Source organism: Rhincodon typus, chromosome 14 (assembly GCF_021869965.1).
Source record: "Rhincodon typus isolate 14 chromosome 14, sRhiTyp1.1, whole genome shotgun sequence".
Classification (NCBI taxonomy): Eukaryota; Metazoa; Chordata; class Chondrichthyes; order Orectolobiformes; family Rhincodontidae; genus Rhincodon; species Rhincodon typus.
Window position 1 is genome coordinate 15,218,880 of NC_063345.1, and position 17,088 is coordinate 15,235,967.

At 39.9% G+C, this 17,088-nt stretch overlaps 1 protein-coding gene across 5 annotated transcripts in view; it reads right to left on the reverse strand.

The window, feature by feature from the left end:
* Positions 1-17,088, reverse strand: part of LOC109915720 (androgen receptor-like) — a 416,431-nt gene that overhangs the window by 162,827 nt on the left and 236,516 nt on the right. For 2 of the 5 annotated variants that reach the window (XM_048605451.1, XM_048605450.1), the window contains one exon: positions 14,138-16,428. The exons of 2 other annotated variants lie outside the window; for them this stretch is intronic. In XM_048605451.1, coding sequence (XP_048461408.1) covers positions 16,346-16,428 — 83 coding nt within the window. In that variant the 3' untranslated portion in view covers positions 14,138-16,345. Of the gene's footprint in view, positions 1-14,137; positions 16,429-16,448; positions 16,776-17,088 lie in introns of those variants that run through there. One more of the 5 variants, XM_048605454.1, reaches the window with a different exon arrangement.

Consider the following 17,088-nt stretch of genomic DNA (forward strand, 5'->3'; position numbering starts at 1 on the left):
TGTAAGTTTCAATGAGATCACCTGTCATTCTTCAAAACCCTAGAGAATGCAGGTCCAGTTTTCTCAATCTCTCTTCATAGGACAACACCAGGAACAAATCTGGTGAACCATCATTGCATTCCCTCTAAGGCAATAAGTTCTTTCCTGAGATACCGAGGTCGAAAATGCACAGTGTCGTCGTCTAACCAAGTTCCTGTGCAACTAAAGTTAGACATCACTACTCCTGTACTCAAATCCTCCTACAATAAAGGATAACATCTCATTAGCTTTCATAATAGCGTGCTGAACCTGTATTTTAGCCTTCAGCGACTCATCAAGGACACCCAACTCACTTTGCACATCAATACTTTGCAACTTCTCATATGTGAAATACTCTGCACACCTGTTCCTCCTGCCAAACTGGAAGACTTCACATTTTTCCACATTATATTCTATCTACTATATTCTTGCCTTTTCACTAAGCCTGTCTAAATCCTCCCGAATGATTGAATTATAGAATCCTGACAGTGTGGAAGCAGGACATTTGGCCCACTGAGTCCACACCGACCCACCCCCCCACCCCCAAGATCATCCCAACCAGACTCAAACCCCTACTCTATCCCCGTAATCCTGCATTTTCCATGGATAATCCACCTTGTCTTGCCTCAAGTAAGTGCAAAGTCTTTTTTTAAATGTCACTGATAGACTAGGAGAAGAATGTGGCCTGTAACTACATCAGTGCTGTGACCAGAACAGAAAATGGACTGTGACTGCAGTGTTGTGACTGAATAGCCATCTGAATGTTACCATTTTAATCAGTTATTTATTCTGTGACCCATGAGCTAAAAAGCACCTTTGTCTCCTTACCTCTCCATGGGATGATCCAATTTTGTTTCTCCCTTAAGCTTAATGTAAGTAGGAAAGTAGATGAGAATATTAACAACATCACGCATATGTGGCACTCTATCTACATGCAAATTGCTTTAATATAATTAATAATGAATGAAGAAAGTTCTGAAGCTGATTCCTATTGGACACGGGTGTTGACTGCGTGAAAATTAACCCTGCTGCAAAACTTTGCACATTTATGAATATCTGGTGCTACTTCTTCAATTCTCTTCAAAATTGCTTCTTGTTAACGTAAGTAAAGGAATTGAAACAGAAAGGAAAACTGAGGACTGACAAATATTTCCCAGTGATAGCCCCTAACCTGCCTCAAGTTCCATTCCTTTTCCTGTACTCACAGGTGACCCTCCACTTAGGAACAGGTTCTCCATGAAAGCAAGTGAGGTTCTGTGTGTGTACGTTCCTCTGCCTCCTCGTTTCCTTTCCTGTACCCTTTGGACTGTCAGGCAGTGGTCTCTCTTGTTTCTGTACAAAGTGTACAAAGAAGCAACTTCTGGTTTTGATAGTGTTTCTTGGCACCTCAGGATGCAACACACCTTATTAGTCAATGTTGTAATACAGGAAGCATGGCAACCCAATCTGCACACAGTAAGATCCCACATGAAAGAAGGGAATGAATTCATGAGGGCAAGCTTTGTTCACATGGACTTTAGCAAAGTTTTGACAAGGTGGTTAAGAAGGCATTTAGCATGCTTGCCTTTATTGCTTAGACCTTTGAGTACAGGATTTAGAATGTCATGTTGGGGTTATACAGGATATTGGTGAGACGTCTTCTGGAGTACTGTGTGCAGTTCCGATTGCCCTGCTATAGAAAAGATATTATTAAATTGGAGAGCATTCAGAAGAGATTTACCAGGATGTTGTCAGGAATGGAGGGTATGAGTTATAAAATAGGCTGGACAAGCTGGGACATTTTTCACCGGAGCAGAGGAAGTCGAGGGTGACCTTATAGAGGTTAATAAAATCATGAGATGCATAGATAAAGTGAATAGCAAGGGTCTTTTCCTCAGGTTGGGGGAGTTCAAATCTAGGGGGCATATTTTAAAGGTGAGTGGCGAAAGTTTTAAAGTGACCATGAGGGGCAACTTTTTTTTTACACACAGTGGTTTATGTGTGGAATGAACTGCCAGAGGAAGTGGTGGATGCAGGTACATTTACAACATTTAAAAGACATTTAGTTAAGTACATGATTTGGAATGATTTGGTGGGATTTGGGGCCAAACACAGGCAAGTGGGACCAGTTTAGTTTGGGAACATGGTCAGTGTGAACTAGTTGGACCGAAGGGTCTGTTTCTATGCTGTATGACTCTATACACTGTACAAATTGCTCAGCTATAGTGAGAAACATCGGATAATTTGCACTCTGCTCAGATGTCTGGTTAAATTTTGAGGCACAAGATCATAGAATCCTACAGCATGGAGAGGTCATTGTCACTCCCTCAATCCCCATACTATCCCTGTAACTCTTTGTTTATCATTGTTAATCCACCTGACTTATACACTCCTGGACACTGCAGCACAATTTAACATGGCCAAGCTACCTAACCTGCACATCTTTAGACTTTGGCAGGAAACCGGAGCACCTGGAATAAACCACACCTAGGGGCTGGAATTGAACCTGGGTTGCTGACGCTACGAGGCAGCAGTGCTAACCGCTGAACCACCGTGATGCCCATGTTCTACATCTTCCTCATGACGCATATCATTGTTTCTCTTTGTACCAACTGCAAATTTAGAAATATTACATTTGGTCTCCACGTTCAAATCAGTGCTATATATTGTGAACAGCTGGGGCTCAAAGTACTGATTACTGTGGTACCTCAGTAATCACAGACTGCCATTGTAAGAATGATCTGTTTATTCCTACTCTCTGTTTTCTGCTGAAAGCAAGAACAGGGTACTAAACTGGGTGTTGACAATATTATATTGAACAACACAGCAGATTAAAAGGGCCAAATAGCCCACTCTTTTTCCTATTTTCCATTTTAATCTGTTCCAGTACATTTCTTCCTGCACCATGCACTTTAATTTTGCTAACGAACCACCTGTAGGGAATCTTATCAAAAGCCTTCTGAAAAATCCAAATATTCATATCCATTGACTCCCTTTTATCAATTTTGCTTGGTAATATTCTCAAAAAAATCCAACAGGTTTGCCAAACAATTTTCCATTCTCAAAATCATGTGATGTCCAACCACATCATTCTTATTCAAATGTCTATTTATCAATTCTTTGGGATATACTCCAGTACTTTCCCTACTACTGATGTAAGGCTGATGGATCTGTAGTTCACTGCTTTTCCCCCTTGCTTCTTTCTTAAATTGTGGGGTAATATTTGCAAAATGCAAGCTTAAAATCTAACCTCTTTAAATCCCAACATACATTAATTATTCCACAAATAGGATGGACAAGTAAGACAGTTTCACAGAAATATTATGCATGGAAGATAAAAGCAAAAAGGAATAAATTCTGTGTATCATAAGCGCAAACAACAAAGCAACTTCCTCACAGTTCTTTTATGGTCTCTGGTGATGATATCATGTTATCTGCCAACGTGATCCTCAATTTGGTAGGCAGAGAAGTGAACCTAAGCTTTTGCTTGATTAGAATTTCTTCTTTTTTCAAGTATTTTGGAGAGAATAGTTTGTCTTGACTTGCATGCTTTTGGAGGTCTGAATGAAACAGCCACTCTCTCAGATCCATGACACACCGCAACTCAAATCTGAAAGCTGTTGTTGTGTAGTTCTTTTTCAACCCCACTGCACTTGTTGCCAGCTAATCTCACAAAATTATCAAATCCAGCTTCTTCAAAAGTTACATGAACTTGTGTAACTAAAGCGTGACAAGAACACAATTCCACTTCTGAGTTGAAAAAAATGCTTTATTTGCAACACAGTAGTCAAAGGTTCAATTTTCTCAGTTTTTATTTCCCAAAAAATGTAGTCCTTACATAATTTCAATCAAAACTAAAGGTGGAGGATGTGCACTGACACACAGAGTACTCTGTTAGTCTTTAAAAAGAAATAATCACAACAGACAGCTGATCTGATTTCAAACAAAAATAACAATTAAATGGTCCCGAAACCTCACCTTAAAAGCTCACCTTGAAGAAAATACAGCTTAAAACATTAAAATAATGTTTCTCTACCTTTAAAAAAATCGTCTCTATGCCCAGACCTCAGTCAGTTTTGCCATTTACTTTCTGCAAATCAGTGCAAGAAACTTCATGTGACATCATCACAGACAGGAAGAAACCTGCTTTTCTTTATAACTGCAAGCGTGTGGCACCAAGTGACATTGGAACCAGATTTTCTGAACGTGCCCAAAGGCCAAAACAGACCCCAGAAAAAAACAAGGGGTTACCAACAGGATGATTCAACACAATACTAGCAAACAGAAAATGTTAAGAAGGTGCACAAACACATCAAAGGCAAACTTCAGAAGATGACCAGGTTTTCCATTTTGTTCATCACATGCACATGCCGTGTCCATGTAATAACGTGCTCATGGACTTCTACACCTACTCATAATAAGTAGAAACTTAGGAAATAGGAGCAGTAGGCCATTTGGCCTTCAGACCTGCTCTGACATTCAACGTGACTGTGCCTGCTTTCTCCCCATACCCTCTAACCCCTTTAGCCCTGAGATCTACATCTAACTCCTTATTGCAAATGTTCAATATTTTGGCTTGAACCACTTTCTGTGGCAGAGAATTCCATACACTCACCTCTCTCTGGGTGGAGAAATTTCATCTCATTTCAGAACTAAATTGCATACCCCATATCCTTAGACTGTGAACACTGGTTTTGAATCTCTGGTCATCAAAAACATCCTTCCTGCTTTTACCCGGCTATTAGAATTTCATAGGTTTCTGTAAGAGATAATGGGTCAATCAAATTGTCAAACAAATGACAACAAACCACGATTTCCATATCACCAGAAAGGTTCTTGTGTCCCAATTTAATTCCCGGATGTCATTTCTTGGAAGGGTTATCAGATTTTATTTTGGATGCATTGAATGTAATTCATTCAAGCAGACAAGAGGGCTGTTGAGAAATATGATGAGGCCTGGATTATGGAGCTAGGAAATCTCCCAGCTCAATGCACCATTCTGGGAAGAAACTAACCTGATGGTGGCACCTTCATTTTAGGGTGATGGGGCAAGGACAGGGTCATGTCTGGCCTGCTGCCACTAGACAGAGATTTAAGGTGGCCACAGGAACTGCTGAGTACCAAGGCGGCACGTTCAGAAGGCTCATACTGGTTCTCTTGGCGTTCATCTTAATTACTTGGTTAACTACTAGGCCCTACAATATTCACACAGTGGCTGTAGTCAAGCCACAATAGATGTGTGAGGATGGTGGAAGACAGACGAGTGTGACATACCCTGACACCCGTCACCTGGTAGGTGTAGCTAGAGTTGGAGCTAGCCCTCACCTCTGCACCACTGTCAGGCTCCATCTGTTCCAGCTCATGCTACTCAATGTGTCCTCATTGTTCCCCAACATGCCTCATACCCTCCATACCCATGTGCCCCACATATCATCATTAGACTTACAGCCTCATAAGATAGTGTTCTGGTGTTAGAGGCAGTTAGTATCTCCAACAACCTAGAAACTAACTATGTAGAAAGAGGTTCAAAGATAAACTGAAGTTGAATGCTAAGTAAATGTTCATTTTGAAATGCTACATTAACTGCTGTCCATGCACAAACACTTCAAAGAAAACCTATCAATAGGATCGCTTAATTCAGTGCATTTTATGCTCAGCATTGTCTCACTTGCTCAGAAGTTGAGGTTTAGCATGCACTAAATGTGTAATGAGGGATTAGTTGAAGATTATGATCAAACTGCTTGCAATTTACTGGTGTCTCTGTCTAGATATGAAAGAGTTTAACGGAAGTATTCAGTACAGGGAGATATTCCCTCCGCCAATGTGATATTCCTGTACTGACATCAGTTATTCAGAAAAGTTAAAGCACCAGAGAAATACAGCTGCAAAGGATAATCAAGGCTAAAACCAAAGCCATCGGAACAGGTAAGGAAGTGGTGCTCTTCCTTGACGACCACACAGAATTCCGATAACATGCTGGGTAAAGGTGAAGCTCTGGAGCAGTTCAACTTTCCAAAGATTTTCAGTAGTATCATATATATAACCGAATGAAAAGTGTTGGGTTTTGTGATTGCTTAACATGTGACTAGAACATGTCTTGAATTGTAAAGATTTAGGCAAATTTCAGCCGGTTCATTAGAAACAGGAGAATTACTAGTCTTTACCTGAGGTTCCAAGATTTGTGCAACAAGAAACAAAACGCTGCAACTCATTCATCATTGGAAATATTCTCAGGATAAAGAAATCTTTTTGGAAGAGATAATCTCCATCTAAATTGCACAGGCACATGGCAACGCTCACAAGAGGTAACTCAGGAAGAATCTTCAACAGATTTGGGATATCCTTGCTGGGTTAACAAGAGCACAACTGGAGATCAACTTCAAGAAACTAATCTGAAACATAGAGCTCAGATCCTTAATGCTGTAAGAACTGTATATAAATTATAAAAAATAAATGCACTGGAGTCACGATTTATTAAAAATCTTTGATTTATATAGTAGCTTAAGCCATTAAGCCCCAACACATTATACTCAATCTGCATGCAGCAAGATCCCATAGTAATTTGATGACAATTAGTCTGCTTGATGGTATTGATTGAGGAAAGTATTAGCCAGGACAACAGTGATAACTCACTTCATCTTTGAAATCATGTTGTGGAACCTTTTGCTTACCTGATGATGCAGACACCACATACTGAGAGGCAGCATCTCGGAAAATGTAGCAATCCATCGATACTACATGAAGTATTATGTTAGATATTTGAAACTGCTTTATCATATAGAACTTAAACATGGTCAAAAAGAGTCATGTTCATCTGAAGTACCAGAGATGAATGTTCAGCTGAGTCATTTGGTTTTAGTGTAGGTTCTGGTTAGGTCTAGCTAATTGAGAAAAGTGGTTTGGAAATTGAGGTAAAAGGACTTAAAGGATAAACAGCTAGAATAGAAATAGCTTTCAACAAATAATCTACCCTCTCAATAAAAATATGGTTTGATCAATCAGATACAGCTGAAACTATTTGTGCTAAAACAAATTAGGTTGAAGGTATCATCTAATTTCCAGTACATGTTATAGATATTTTCTCATCAAACTGTTATTACACATTTCTGGAGCAAGTGGGACTTGAATCCAGATCTCCTAGTTCAGGGATAGGGAGATATTTGTAATTAACCTGTTTCAGAGATGTTATCACACATCTCCAGGAATAGGTAGGTCCTGAACCGTGACCTTCTGGTTCAGAGGTAGGGACACCACAATTATACTACAAGTGTACCTCTGGTACTTTTCTTTCTGTCCAAAAGTGCTCTTACACACAACCTTTTTTTAAAGTCTTCTACTCAGATGTGCTATTATGTACAAAATCACCCTGACATTCTTTTTTGAACTATTTTTTCTTTTAATTACTAACAGTAATCACCCCTATAGCCAATGAAATGTTTACATACCAAGCCAGTTGAGGATAATGCAAAAGTGAAGGGGAGGTACAGAGAGCAGGAAGGGATTAAATCAAAATGGTGTTGGAAGGGGAAATAAAGCACTGTATTCCCTGCGGTGCCCATTTCTCTATAAAGGTATCAAAAGCATTGATGGACATCGTTTGCTCCCTCTCCAATGACATCCAGGCATGAACATAACTGCAGGAGAGGAGCAGACAGTTAGCAAAGATGATCCCCTCCACAGCCCACTGCTTGGACCTGTTTATAGCCAGCCTGGTCAGGCCTAGGAGTACAAACTGCAAACTCTTTTTCTTTTTCTTTGTGTAGCCAGCAATATTATCACAAAGAACTGAGTTACCTCTCCACCACCAAAATCACTGTGACTTTTTTTTTTACCTTTTTTGTTAAACTATAACCATCACCAGTAAAAACAGCCATGTAGGCAATTCAGTATTTATTGGCAAAGTCCAATATGCCATGGAAGGTGAGGGGCGTGTCGGAACAGTGGGAAGGGACAAAATCAAAATGGAGTTGGAGGGGCAGACAAAGCACAATATTCTCTGAGGTGCCTACCTCTCTCTAAAGGCATCGAGAGCACGGACAGACATCATGTGCTCCTTCTCCAAGGGCACCTGGGCATGAACGTAACCACAGAAGAAAAGTAGACAGTTGGCAGATAAGATTCCCTCCATGGCCCACTGCCTGAACCTGTTTATAGCCAGCCTGGTCAGGTCCAGGAGTACAAACTGCAAATCCTTTTTTCCTTGAACAAACTGCAAGTGCTTATGTTCATTTCTTCATTAACATTTACATTGTCTTAATACATAAAATTAAAATTTGGGGCTTCCAAGATAGTTCATACATTCCAATGCTCACGTGTCGGGCTAGGGCTCAAGAATGCTGGCAGACATGGCCAGCTTGCTCCTCCCAGCATGCAAACATGATCACAGAAGAGAGGCCTGTCATTGATCTGAATTAGCCTTTTGGAAGCAAATTTATAAAATCTTAGCTGGTCATTCATTTGATAGGAGACAATAATTCATTGTCCCAACATTAAACCGTGTGGCGGTGTGGTCAGTGCACTAAAAGAATTATGGAAAATTATACCAGAGAGCAAACATAACACAAATATATAAAATCAGGAACAATCACAGTTATTTTAATCAACATGTTCAGAAATGTTACAACATATATTCGAACCAACTTAGATTTGAACATGGGCCTCCGGGAGCAAAAGTAGGGCCACTACCATTGTGTTGCAAGAACCCTTCAGAACAATGGATACTTGAGCTAGGTCAGAATTTACACAATTAGACTGGTTAGGTTACAGTTCCAAGTTTCTGAAAGAGTCGGACAATGAGAAACAATCGATCCTTGACGAACTGTACATGCAAGCCAGTTTTTTGGTAAATTAAATATCTTTTGAAACAACAATAGCTTTTAAAACATAATATGCATTTAAGTAAATGTTGGTAATATGAACAGCCTTCCATAACCAGTGCAATTTTAGGCTGGGAAATGGCCAGTTTTAGGTAAATTAAATTTTGACCATGGACATCTGTAGTTGCAAACATAAACAGATCTGCCAACAAATTTATCAAGACAGATACAATTTCTGTGTAAAATTGTGAATTTGTGCTTTTAAAATTGAACTTTTTTTTCTTATACTTGCACTGTCCTAATCTGCCAGTATGGTCCGTCACTGGACTTCAATCTTTCACATTGTTGTTATTCCATTAGCATGATGTTTCCACTGATGGCTGCATTGACTAACACACATAGCTACCTAAAACAAGGCAAAAGACACTTCGCTTCAAATCGTTTCCCTCCCTAAACCCTACACTCCTTGCATTTCCCCACCTCTTTATAATTCTTGAGGGGCTTTGCACTATGTTTTAATTAAACCAGTAATGGTCTTCTCATAAATGCAAATTTTTCAGATAAAGAACAATGAAAAGGAGACTCGTTACATTTTATCTTTCCTGTGCAGATGCCATCCCAATCTCCACCACCAAAGCGTGGCAATTAGACACAGGGTACTTGTACACAGGTGTTTTTTGCCACAACTGATAGTGCTGTGCAGCTCTAGCTTGAATATTACCAGCATGCCAAAAGGAAGAAATGGAGGCAAGGAGTTTGAAACAATAGTAGGAATCCAGCTTGGGATATGTCCCTGACACTGGTCAATCAGTAACTTGTTTCCTTCATATACATATAAAGGTCCTACAAAGGATATTTCTTTAGATAGTTCTGGATCCCTGCCAAGGGTTGAACAGCCCCATTTCTGGGTGGGGAGACTGTTGAATTAAGGAGGCAGCCTCCCTGTACCAGTTGGTGGATGAACAGAGCCTGAAGCTTCATGTTCCAAAGAGGAGGGCAGGGAAAACAGTCTCCACGAACTGAATGACCCCTGGTGGGTTTCCCCTGTGACCCTCAGCCCCCTTATAAAAGATTATTTAATATTGAGATATCCTCCAGTTTCTTTGCTGCTTTGGCAGTGCTCATCTTCCCTCGGATTGCTGAAGCTCCAGAACTGATGGCTACCTGATCAGTCTGACATCATCAGGAGCCCGCTCATATTCTCTAGTAAGACAGTGGGTTAATATGCAGCCAACAAATAGGCTGCTTGCAGTAAAATTGCTGAGCTCATGTCTCTGCTGGCAGATGTCTTGAAGTCTGAATGCTGAAGCCCATATAAAGTTTAGCCCATAGTTTTTAAAAAAGTCTGACCATTGAGAAATTAAAATAAGCCACTAGCGAGATTCATGAACCAACTATTAATCTGCACTTGTGGTTATTTATGCTTGGAAAATTCAAGAGTCTGTCTCAAGTTATGAGATTCTAGGGTTGACATCTCTCTGTGATTTGTTTACATTTTTTGTTTGATTGTGGGGTGCAAGCATTGCTGGCAAGTCGAGCATTTGTTGCCATCCCTAACTATCCTTGAAAACATGGCAATGACTCACTGCGTTGAACTGCTGCAGTCTATGTGGTGAAGGTAAACCCACTTTGTTAGGGAGGAAGGCCTTGGATTTTTACCTAGTGACAGTAAAGCAGCAGTTGGATAAATCCAAGTCAAGATTATGTGTGGCTTGAAGGGAACTTACAGGTAGTGATGTCCCTATTTGTCTGCTGCTATTCTTCTTTTAAGTGATTCTCCTGTCCTAGTTCAGTCAATTTCACCCAGACTGCATTTTTTTGACAAGTGGCAGGAGAGTGTCACACAAAGCAACCAGAGCTGGAGGGTTGGTGTCAATCCTTAATATACTGCGTTGTGGGACCTCTCCCAAGTTTTACACTTCCCAAGTTTGCAAGGGCACTTTAAGTTCACTTTAGGTCTCTCAATACCACAGTACCGTTGCCCTGTCATATACCTTACCACAGCTTGAGAGCTTTCCAACTCAGTGCTGTCCCTGTATACTTAGCTAAACCTCAATCCAACATTTCACATCTCTGCCCTGAGGTTCTGGAGAGTTACCAACTTCTGTTTGGACTGTCAGCTCTGATGCAAGGCCTCCTGTCCTTGGGGAGCAAAGGCTCCACCTTAAGACTATTAATGGCAATTTATTTTGGGTGGGGTGGGTACAGCCTCATGTCTCTCTTTTTTGTTAAGGCACTCATCATAAGACACAGAGGAACAGAATCATGATATTTGGCCCATCGGGTTTGGTCCGCCATTCAAACATGGCTGACACATTTCTTAATCTAATTATTCTGCTTTCTTCTCATGACCCTTGATCTCCTCATTAATCAAGAACCAACCTCTGTCTTAAATATACTCACTGACTTGGCCTCCACAGCCTCTGCAACAAGGAGTTCTACAGATTAACCACACCCTGGCCAAAGAAGTTCCTCCTCATCTCAGTTCTAAAGGGTTGTCCCTTCACTTTGGAGCTGTGCCCTGGTGTCCTAGTCTCTCCTACTAATAGAAACATCTTCTCCACGTCCCCTCTATACAGGCCTCTCAGTATTTTATAAGTTTCAATCAGAGTCCCCCTCATTTTTTTAAATTCCATCAAATACACACCCAGCATCCTCAAACCCTCCTCATATGACATGCCCTCATGCCCAGGATCATTCCTGTAAACCTCCTTTGGACCCCCTCCAATGCAAGGACATCCACTTTCAGATATGGGGCCCAAAACTGCTCACAATATTCCAAATGTTGTCTGACCACAGCCTTATACAGCCTCAGAGGTATACCTCTGCTCTTGTGTTCTGGTCCTCTTGAAACGATGCTAACATTGTATTTGCCTTCCTAACTGCCAACTGAAGCTACATGTTAACCTTCAGAGAATCCTGACCTCAGAAGCCCAAGTCATTTTGTGCTTCGGACTTCTGAAATCTTTTCCCGTTTAGAAAATAGTCTACACCTCAACTCATCCTACTTTTGCGCTAACAAGCCCACAAATTTCCTGTCAATGACCAGTGGGAATATTTGGAATTAGCAGTTGTACCAGTGTGTCTCAGCAATCAGTATACTGGGCTCTTTCACAGAAATAAATTGTGTCCCTAATTTGGAAACAGCATAGTTGGACTGACATTCCTGAATCAAAATAGGATTTATATTTTACTTCAAATCCATCCATGATAGGGAAAAGGCAGGAAGGTGAAGTTGAGAATTATCAGGTCAGCCATGAAATCATTAAATGGCAGAACAATCTCAATGGGCTGAAAAGCCTATTTTTGTTCGTATGTTTCATGGACTTGAATTGTGAAACTTAAGTAAACAATATGACTGGTGGCTGGCATATACATCAATCTTGTTCTGTTTATGTTAATGTAATAAAAATTGTCTAGGCCAAAAATTGAGTTAGCTGACCTCTGTGCTCAAAGTTTTGATATGCAGTCCTTAGGTGAAGATTTTATCCTGAATCATAAACTAGATCAGTACATGTTATATGTTAATGATTCAGCAGTAGTATATATGCCAACTTTACTTCTCTCATTTGGGTTGATGGTCCATCATTTGTTTAACAAAAGGTTTAAGGTTCAATTACTAGCTTATGCTGACTTAACAGTTCAGAGCTTGGATGGCAGTTTAGGAAATAAAATGACTCATTGCTCTTGGACTTAAGGAAGATTCATCCAGGATTCCTGCTCCTGTTAGCTGTCTAGTAATTTCAACTGAAAAATGCACACGTGGGCTCAATTGCATTTGATGTGATGTTCCATGCATGTACATTTGCTGATAGACACAGAAGTGAAATTTAAATCAGACTGTGATTAAAGATATGGAATATTTTTGGATAAACAGGAGGGCAATATTTGCAATGGAATTTGATGCCTTTATCAGAAGTGGGGTATACAGTTTTAAAAAAATCAGCTGAAATGGGCAGAACAATAATACTTTAGCCAATTTTTATGCAGTAGTCATCGAGTTACAGCTACATACAACTTGTCTACACAGACCAGACATCACAATCTGATCTAGTCCCACTTGCCTGCATTTAGCCCATATCCCTCAAACAGTTCCTATCTGTAAACCCATCCAGATTCCTTTTAAATGTTGTACCTGTATGCGCCTCCACCACTTTCACTGCCAGCTTGTTCCATACACACACAACCCTCTGCATGACAGAATTACCCCTCAGGTCCTTTTTAAATCTTTCCCCTCTCATCTTAAACCTATGACCTCTTGATTTAGACTCCCTCACCCTAGGAAAAAGACTTTGGCTATTCACCCGATCGATGCCCCTCATGATTTATAAACCTCTATACAACCTCAGCCTCCAAAGCTCCAGGGAAAAAAAAACCCAGCCTATTCAGCCTCTCCCTATAACTCAAATCCGCCAGTCCCAGCAACATCCTTGTAAATCTTTTTTGCACCCCCTCAAGTTTAACAACATCCTTCCTATAGAAGGGCGACCAGAATTGTACACAGAATTCCAAAAATGGCCTCACCAATGTCCTGTACAGCTGCAACATGACATCCCAACTGTTACACGTAATGTTCTGACCAATGAAGGCAAGCGTGCCAAATGCCTTCTTCACTACCCTGCCTACCTGTGACTCTACTTTCAAGGAACTATGCACCTGCACTCCTAGGTCTCCTTGTTCGACAACACTCCCCAGGGCCATACCATTTACTGAATAAATGTGGAAGGAAATTTGTAGTCCTTACCTGGTTTGGCCTACGTGTGATTCCAGACACACAGCAATCTGGTCAACTTTTAATGCCCTCTGAGCAATCAAAGATGGGCAATAAATGCTGGCCTAGTCAGTGCTGCCCATATTCCATAAACAAACTTAAGAATTTTTTATAGCAAAAATGTCTTATTACATCAGATTTTGAAAAGGCATAAATACACAAAAATAGGCAAATCTCTTATAAAAGAAGCATTAATGTTAAGAATTAAGCTGTTGTGCACTGCTAGATGGACTATTGCTTCTGCATAGCCCTCAGAGCATACCATAGCTTTAATAACATAATAATATTAAAAGGAATGTCCCATCATTTTCATATACTAATGCATCCTGCCCTCTAAAATGTCAGGATAACTGATCTGTCTCTTTGAAATGAGAAAATAACAAGACACAATTGTGGAAGTGCAGGTTCAATAAAGACGTAGAAAGGATATTTTTCTCTAACAGAACAAATAAATGAGCAAAACTGCTTTCTCCATAGTATATACAAAAATGTTAAAGGTTAAATAGAAAATTTTAATGCTTATATAACACCCAAATCGATAACTTTTCACATGGTTTCACATTATATATTGCTTTACACCTTTCTTTAATGATTATAACGTCCGAAAAAAGAGAAAAGATATTGGGGTATATTTTGCTCTTTTAATTCTTGTTTTCTGAATTTTAACAGTTACTAATTAACTGGCAGCCAAATGAGCCCTTTCCTGCCATTGAAATTTTATATAAGTTTACTTACAAAATCATTTATAAACCACTTGAATAATGTTAGCTTCACAGTTTAGAACATAGAACAGTACAGCACAGGTCCTTCAGCCCACCATGTCTGTACTGACCATATTGCCATTCCAAACTAATCCTATCTGTCTGGATATAGTCCATCTCCCTCTATTCCCTGCCTGTTCTTGAATGTTGCTTTTGTATCTGCTTCTACCACCTACCCTAGCAGCACATCGAAATTGGCAATCAATCGGAATAAGTCAGTTGGTGATACATTGGTGATTCAGCAGTAAATAAGACTTACTCATTGTGATAGGCTGTATAATTCAGAATAAATTTCCAGGCAGCGGCGTGAATAGTGCTGTGAGAGAAATAATCTCTTTGTTTCATTGGACGGTCATCCTATAGTGAAGACAAATGAGGTAATGTATGGGCAGTCTCATGGGATGCACTGATCCCCGAGACTGAATTTGCAATAAGCACACTGGATGGGAAGCTCTCAGCCAACATAAAAATTTCGTAAAGCAAAGTGCATATAAATGAGAAACTGATAATTGTTACTGACTGAGAAATTAATTTCAAAGTGAAAATTCCCCTTGCATTGGTCTAGAAAACCATTTTTAAAGTACAATGTGGCAACAGATTGTAACTTGTAATTAAGGTTTTGGGGGTGCACTAATTATGGGAGGAGATTTATTACATTATTAGTGAGACATATTCAGAAGAGATCTTGCTTGGTCAATATGGCGAGGAGTGTTGATGGATATGCAGACTAAATGATACTCCATATGTTTTGTTTATTTGACCATACAAATTTACTGCTTATAACTGCATAATGCCTCATTTAATGGCAATAAAATGCCCAAACTCATAAGCATTTTACATGCTAATACATCTCCCCTACCTCTCTTCCTAGTGTAACATCCAATAACACAGAGACATTTTCCATAGGATGTGAACATTCATACTTGTACCAAGCTCTATGTCACATTCAAACACCATACAAAAAAGATGATGATATCCATAGAAATGCTATATAAAACACAGGGCTGATGAAGAAGGGACAGAAGAGGTCGGGAATATTCAGAGACAGGCAAACACAACGCAACAAGCTGGCTGGCTGCTTGATCCTTTTTAATTTGCTTCTGGCTACAAAGCTTGTGTGGTTTGCTCTTGCAAATGGAATACATAACACATGCAAAAGCCTAGCAGTCACTTACCCCTTTCCTCAAGGTACTGGAATGTGTTGTGGATGGGCTGCCTCACAGGCAATGATGAAGGAAGGAGTCAAAATAGTCATGAATGCCAACATGCTGATGGATAACAAAATTCTTCCTTGTGAAGTCACAGGCTTTGCTTTCATCAGTGGCAATTTGACACCATTGATTAGCCTGGTAATACAGGTAATGGAGGGACTACATTTAAGTTGTGGTTAACGCACAATTACAGCAAGGCTTTCCTCCAATTTTGAAACATCTATAGCAGATTAAAAAAACTATAGAAATAGTGCTTCTTAGGAATTCCTTCATGCTGACAAGTTGCTTGAATGATTACCCTCCACCATTACTCGTTTAGTTCTGGGAGCATTCAGGATTTTTGCATTATGTTAACTACATAAAGGAGCACGCAACTGAAGAAAAGTGCAACAGAAAGAAAAGATACTGAGCATTTTTACAAATATGCAGAAATCATAATTTTCATTGACAATCCATCTACGCTCAGCCATCAAGTCCAGTGAAAGTAACAAAATCATATTATTGTATAATCTATACATGTTATGAGTTATGTTATCCGTAATAGTCTGTCAATTTCTTATTATGCATGAAACAGTTACTTGTCCAACTGTAAATAACTCATTGTTCTCATTGAAAGTCAAGTACCAATTCTGTTATTGATAATGTCATTTTGAAAAAAAAGGTGGCCAATCATAGAGTTCACAGGGTGAAAGATGAGGCAGTACAGATCTCGTATGGCTGAAGTGTCTGCTGCAATTAATTAGTGTCCACTTTGAAGGCTGCCTTGTAATGAGACTACACAAAATGTATTTATAGGTTTCCTGTCGCCCGTAGAGATTTCTTTAAGGTTTCCTGTTCCTGTTTCTTCCATAGGCAATCGGCCCCACAGATGCCTGTTCAATGAAGATTATGATTCATAAATACGAAAATTTATATTTTATATTTGCTACTAAATTGGGTATTATGTGTCAATCATGGTCACACAGAATAACAACAGCTCATTGAATTAGCTCTCAATTCTTCCTTCTCGGGAACCATTACAATAGTTAGTCTTATAAGATCATCTGTGCCTGCCAGGTTGTGCACATCGACAAACATTGTTTTCTAATCAGAATCACAATATCTGAGCGTAAAAGCCGTTCCTTGCGAAGTGAAGTATGGTACTGTCAGCAAGCACATGAATGGTTGTGATTATGCAGGGAATAGTGCTCTGTACCTCGGAGAAATCACCAAAGTGCATCTAAGTGGACGCATAGAAAAATAAGACTTCAGTTACCTCCTTAATGCACTAATGAACATCAACAATGACCAAGTCCTGCATTGCCTCCATGAGTGTCTGCTGGCTACGTGGGGCATTAAACCTGATTGTAATGGTGCTAATATTTGACTGTAGATTGAACGGTCTAGTGAAGGCATCTATGCTCAGCCTGACCTTCCTCATGAGCTAGTAGGAACTGCAGATGCTGGAGAATCTGAGATAACACGGTGTAGAGCTGGATGAACACAGCAGGCCAAGCAGCATCATAGGAGCAGGAAAGCTGACGTTTCGGTCC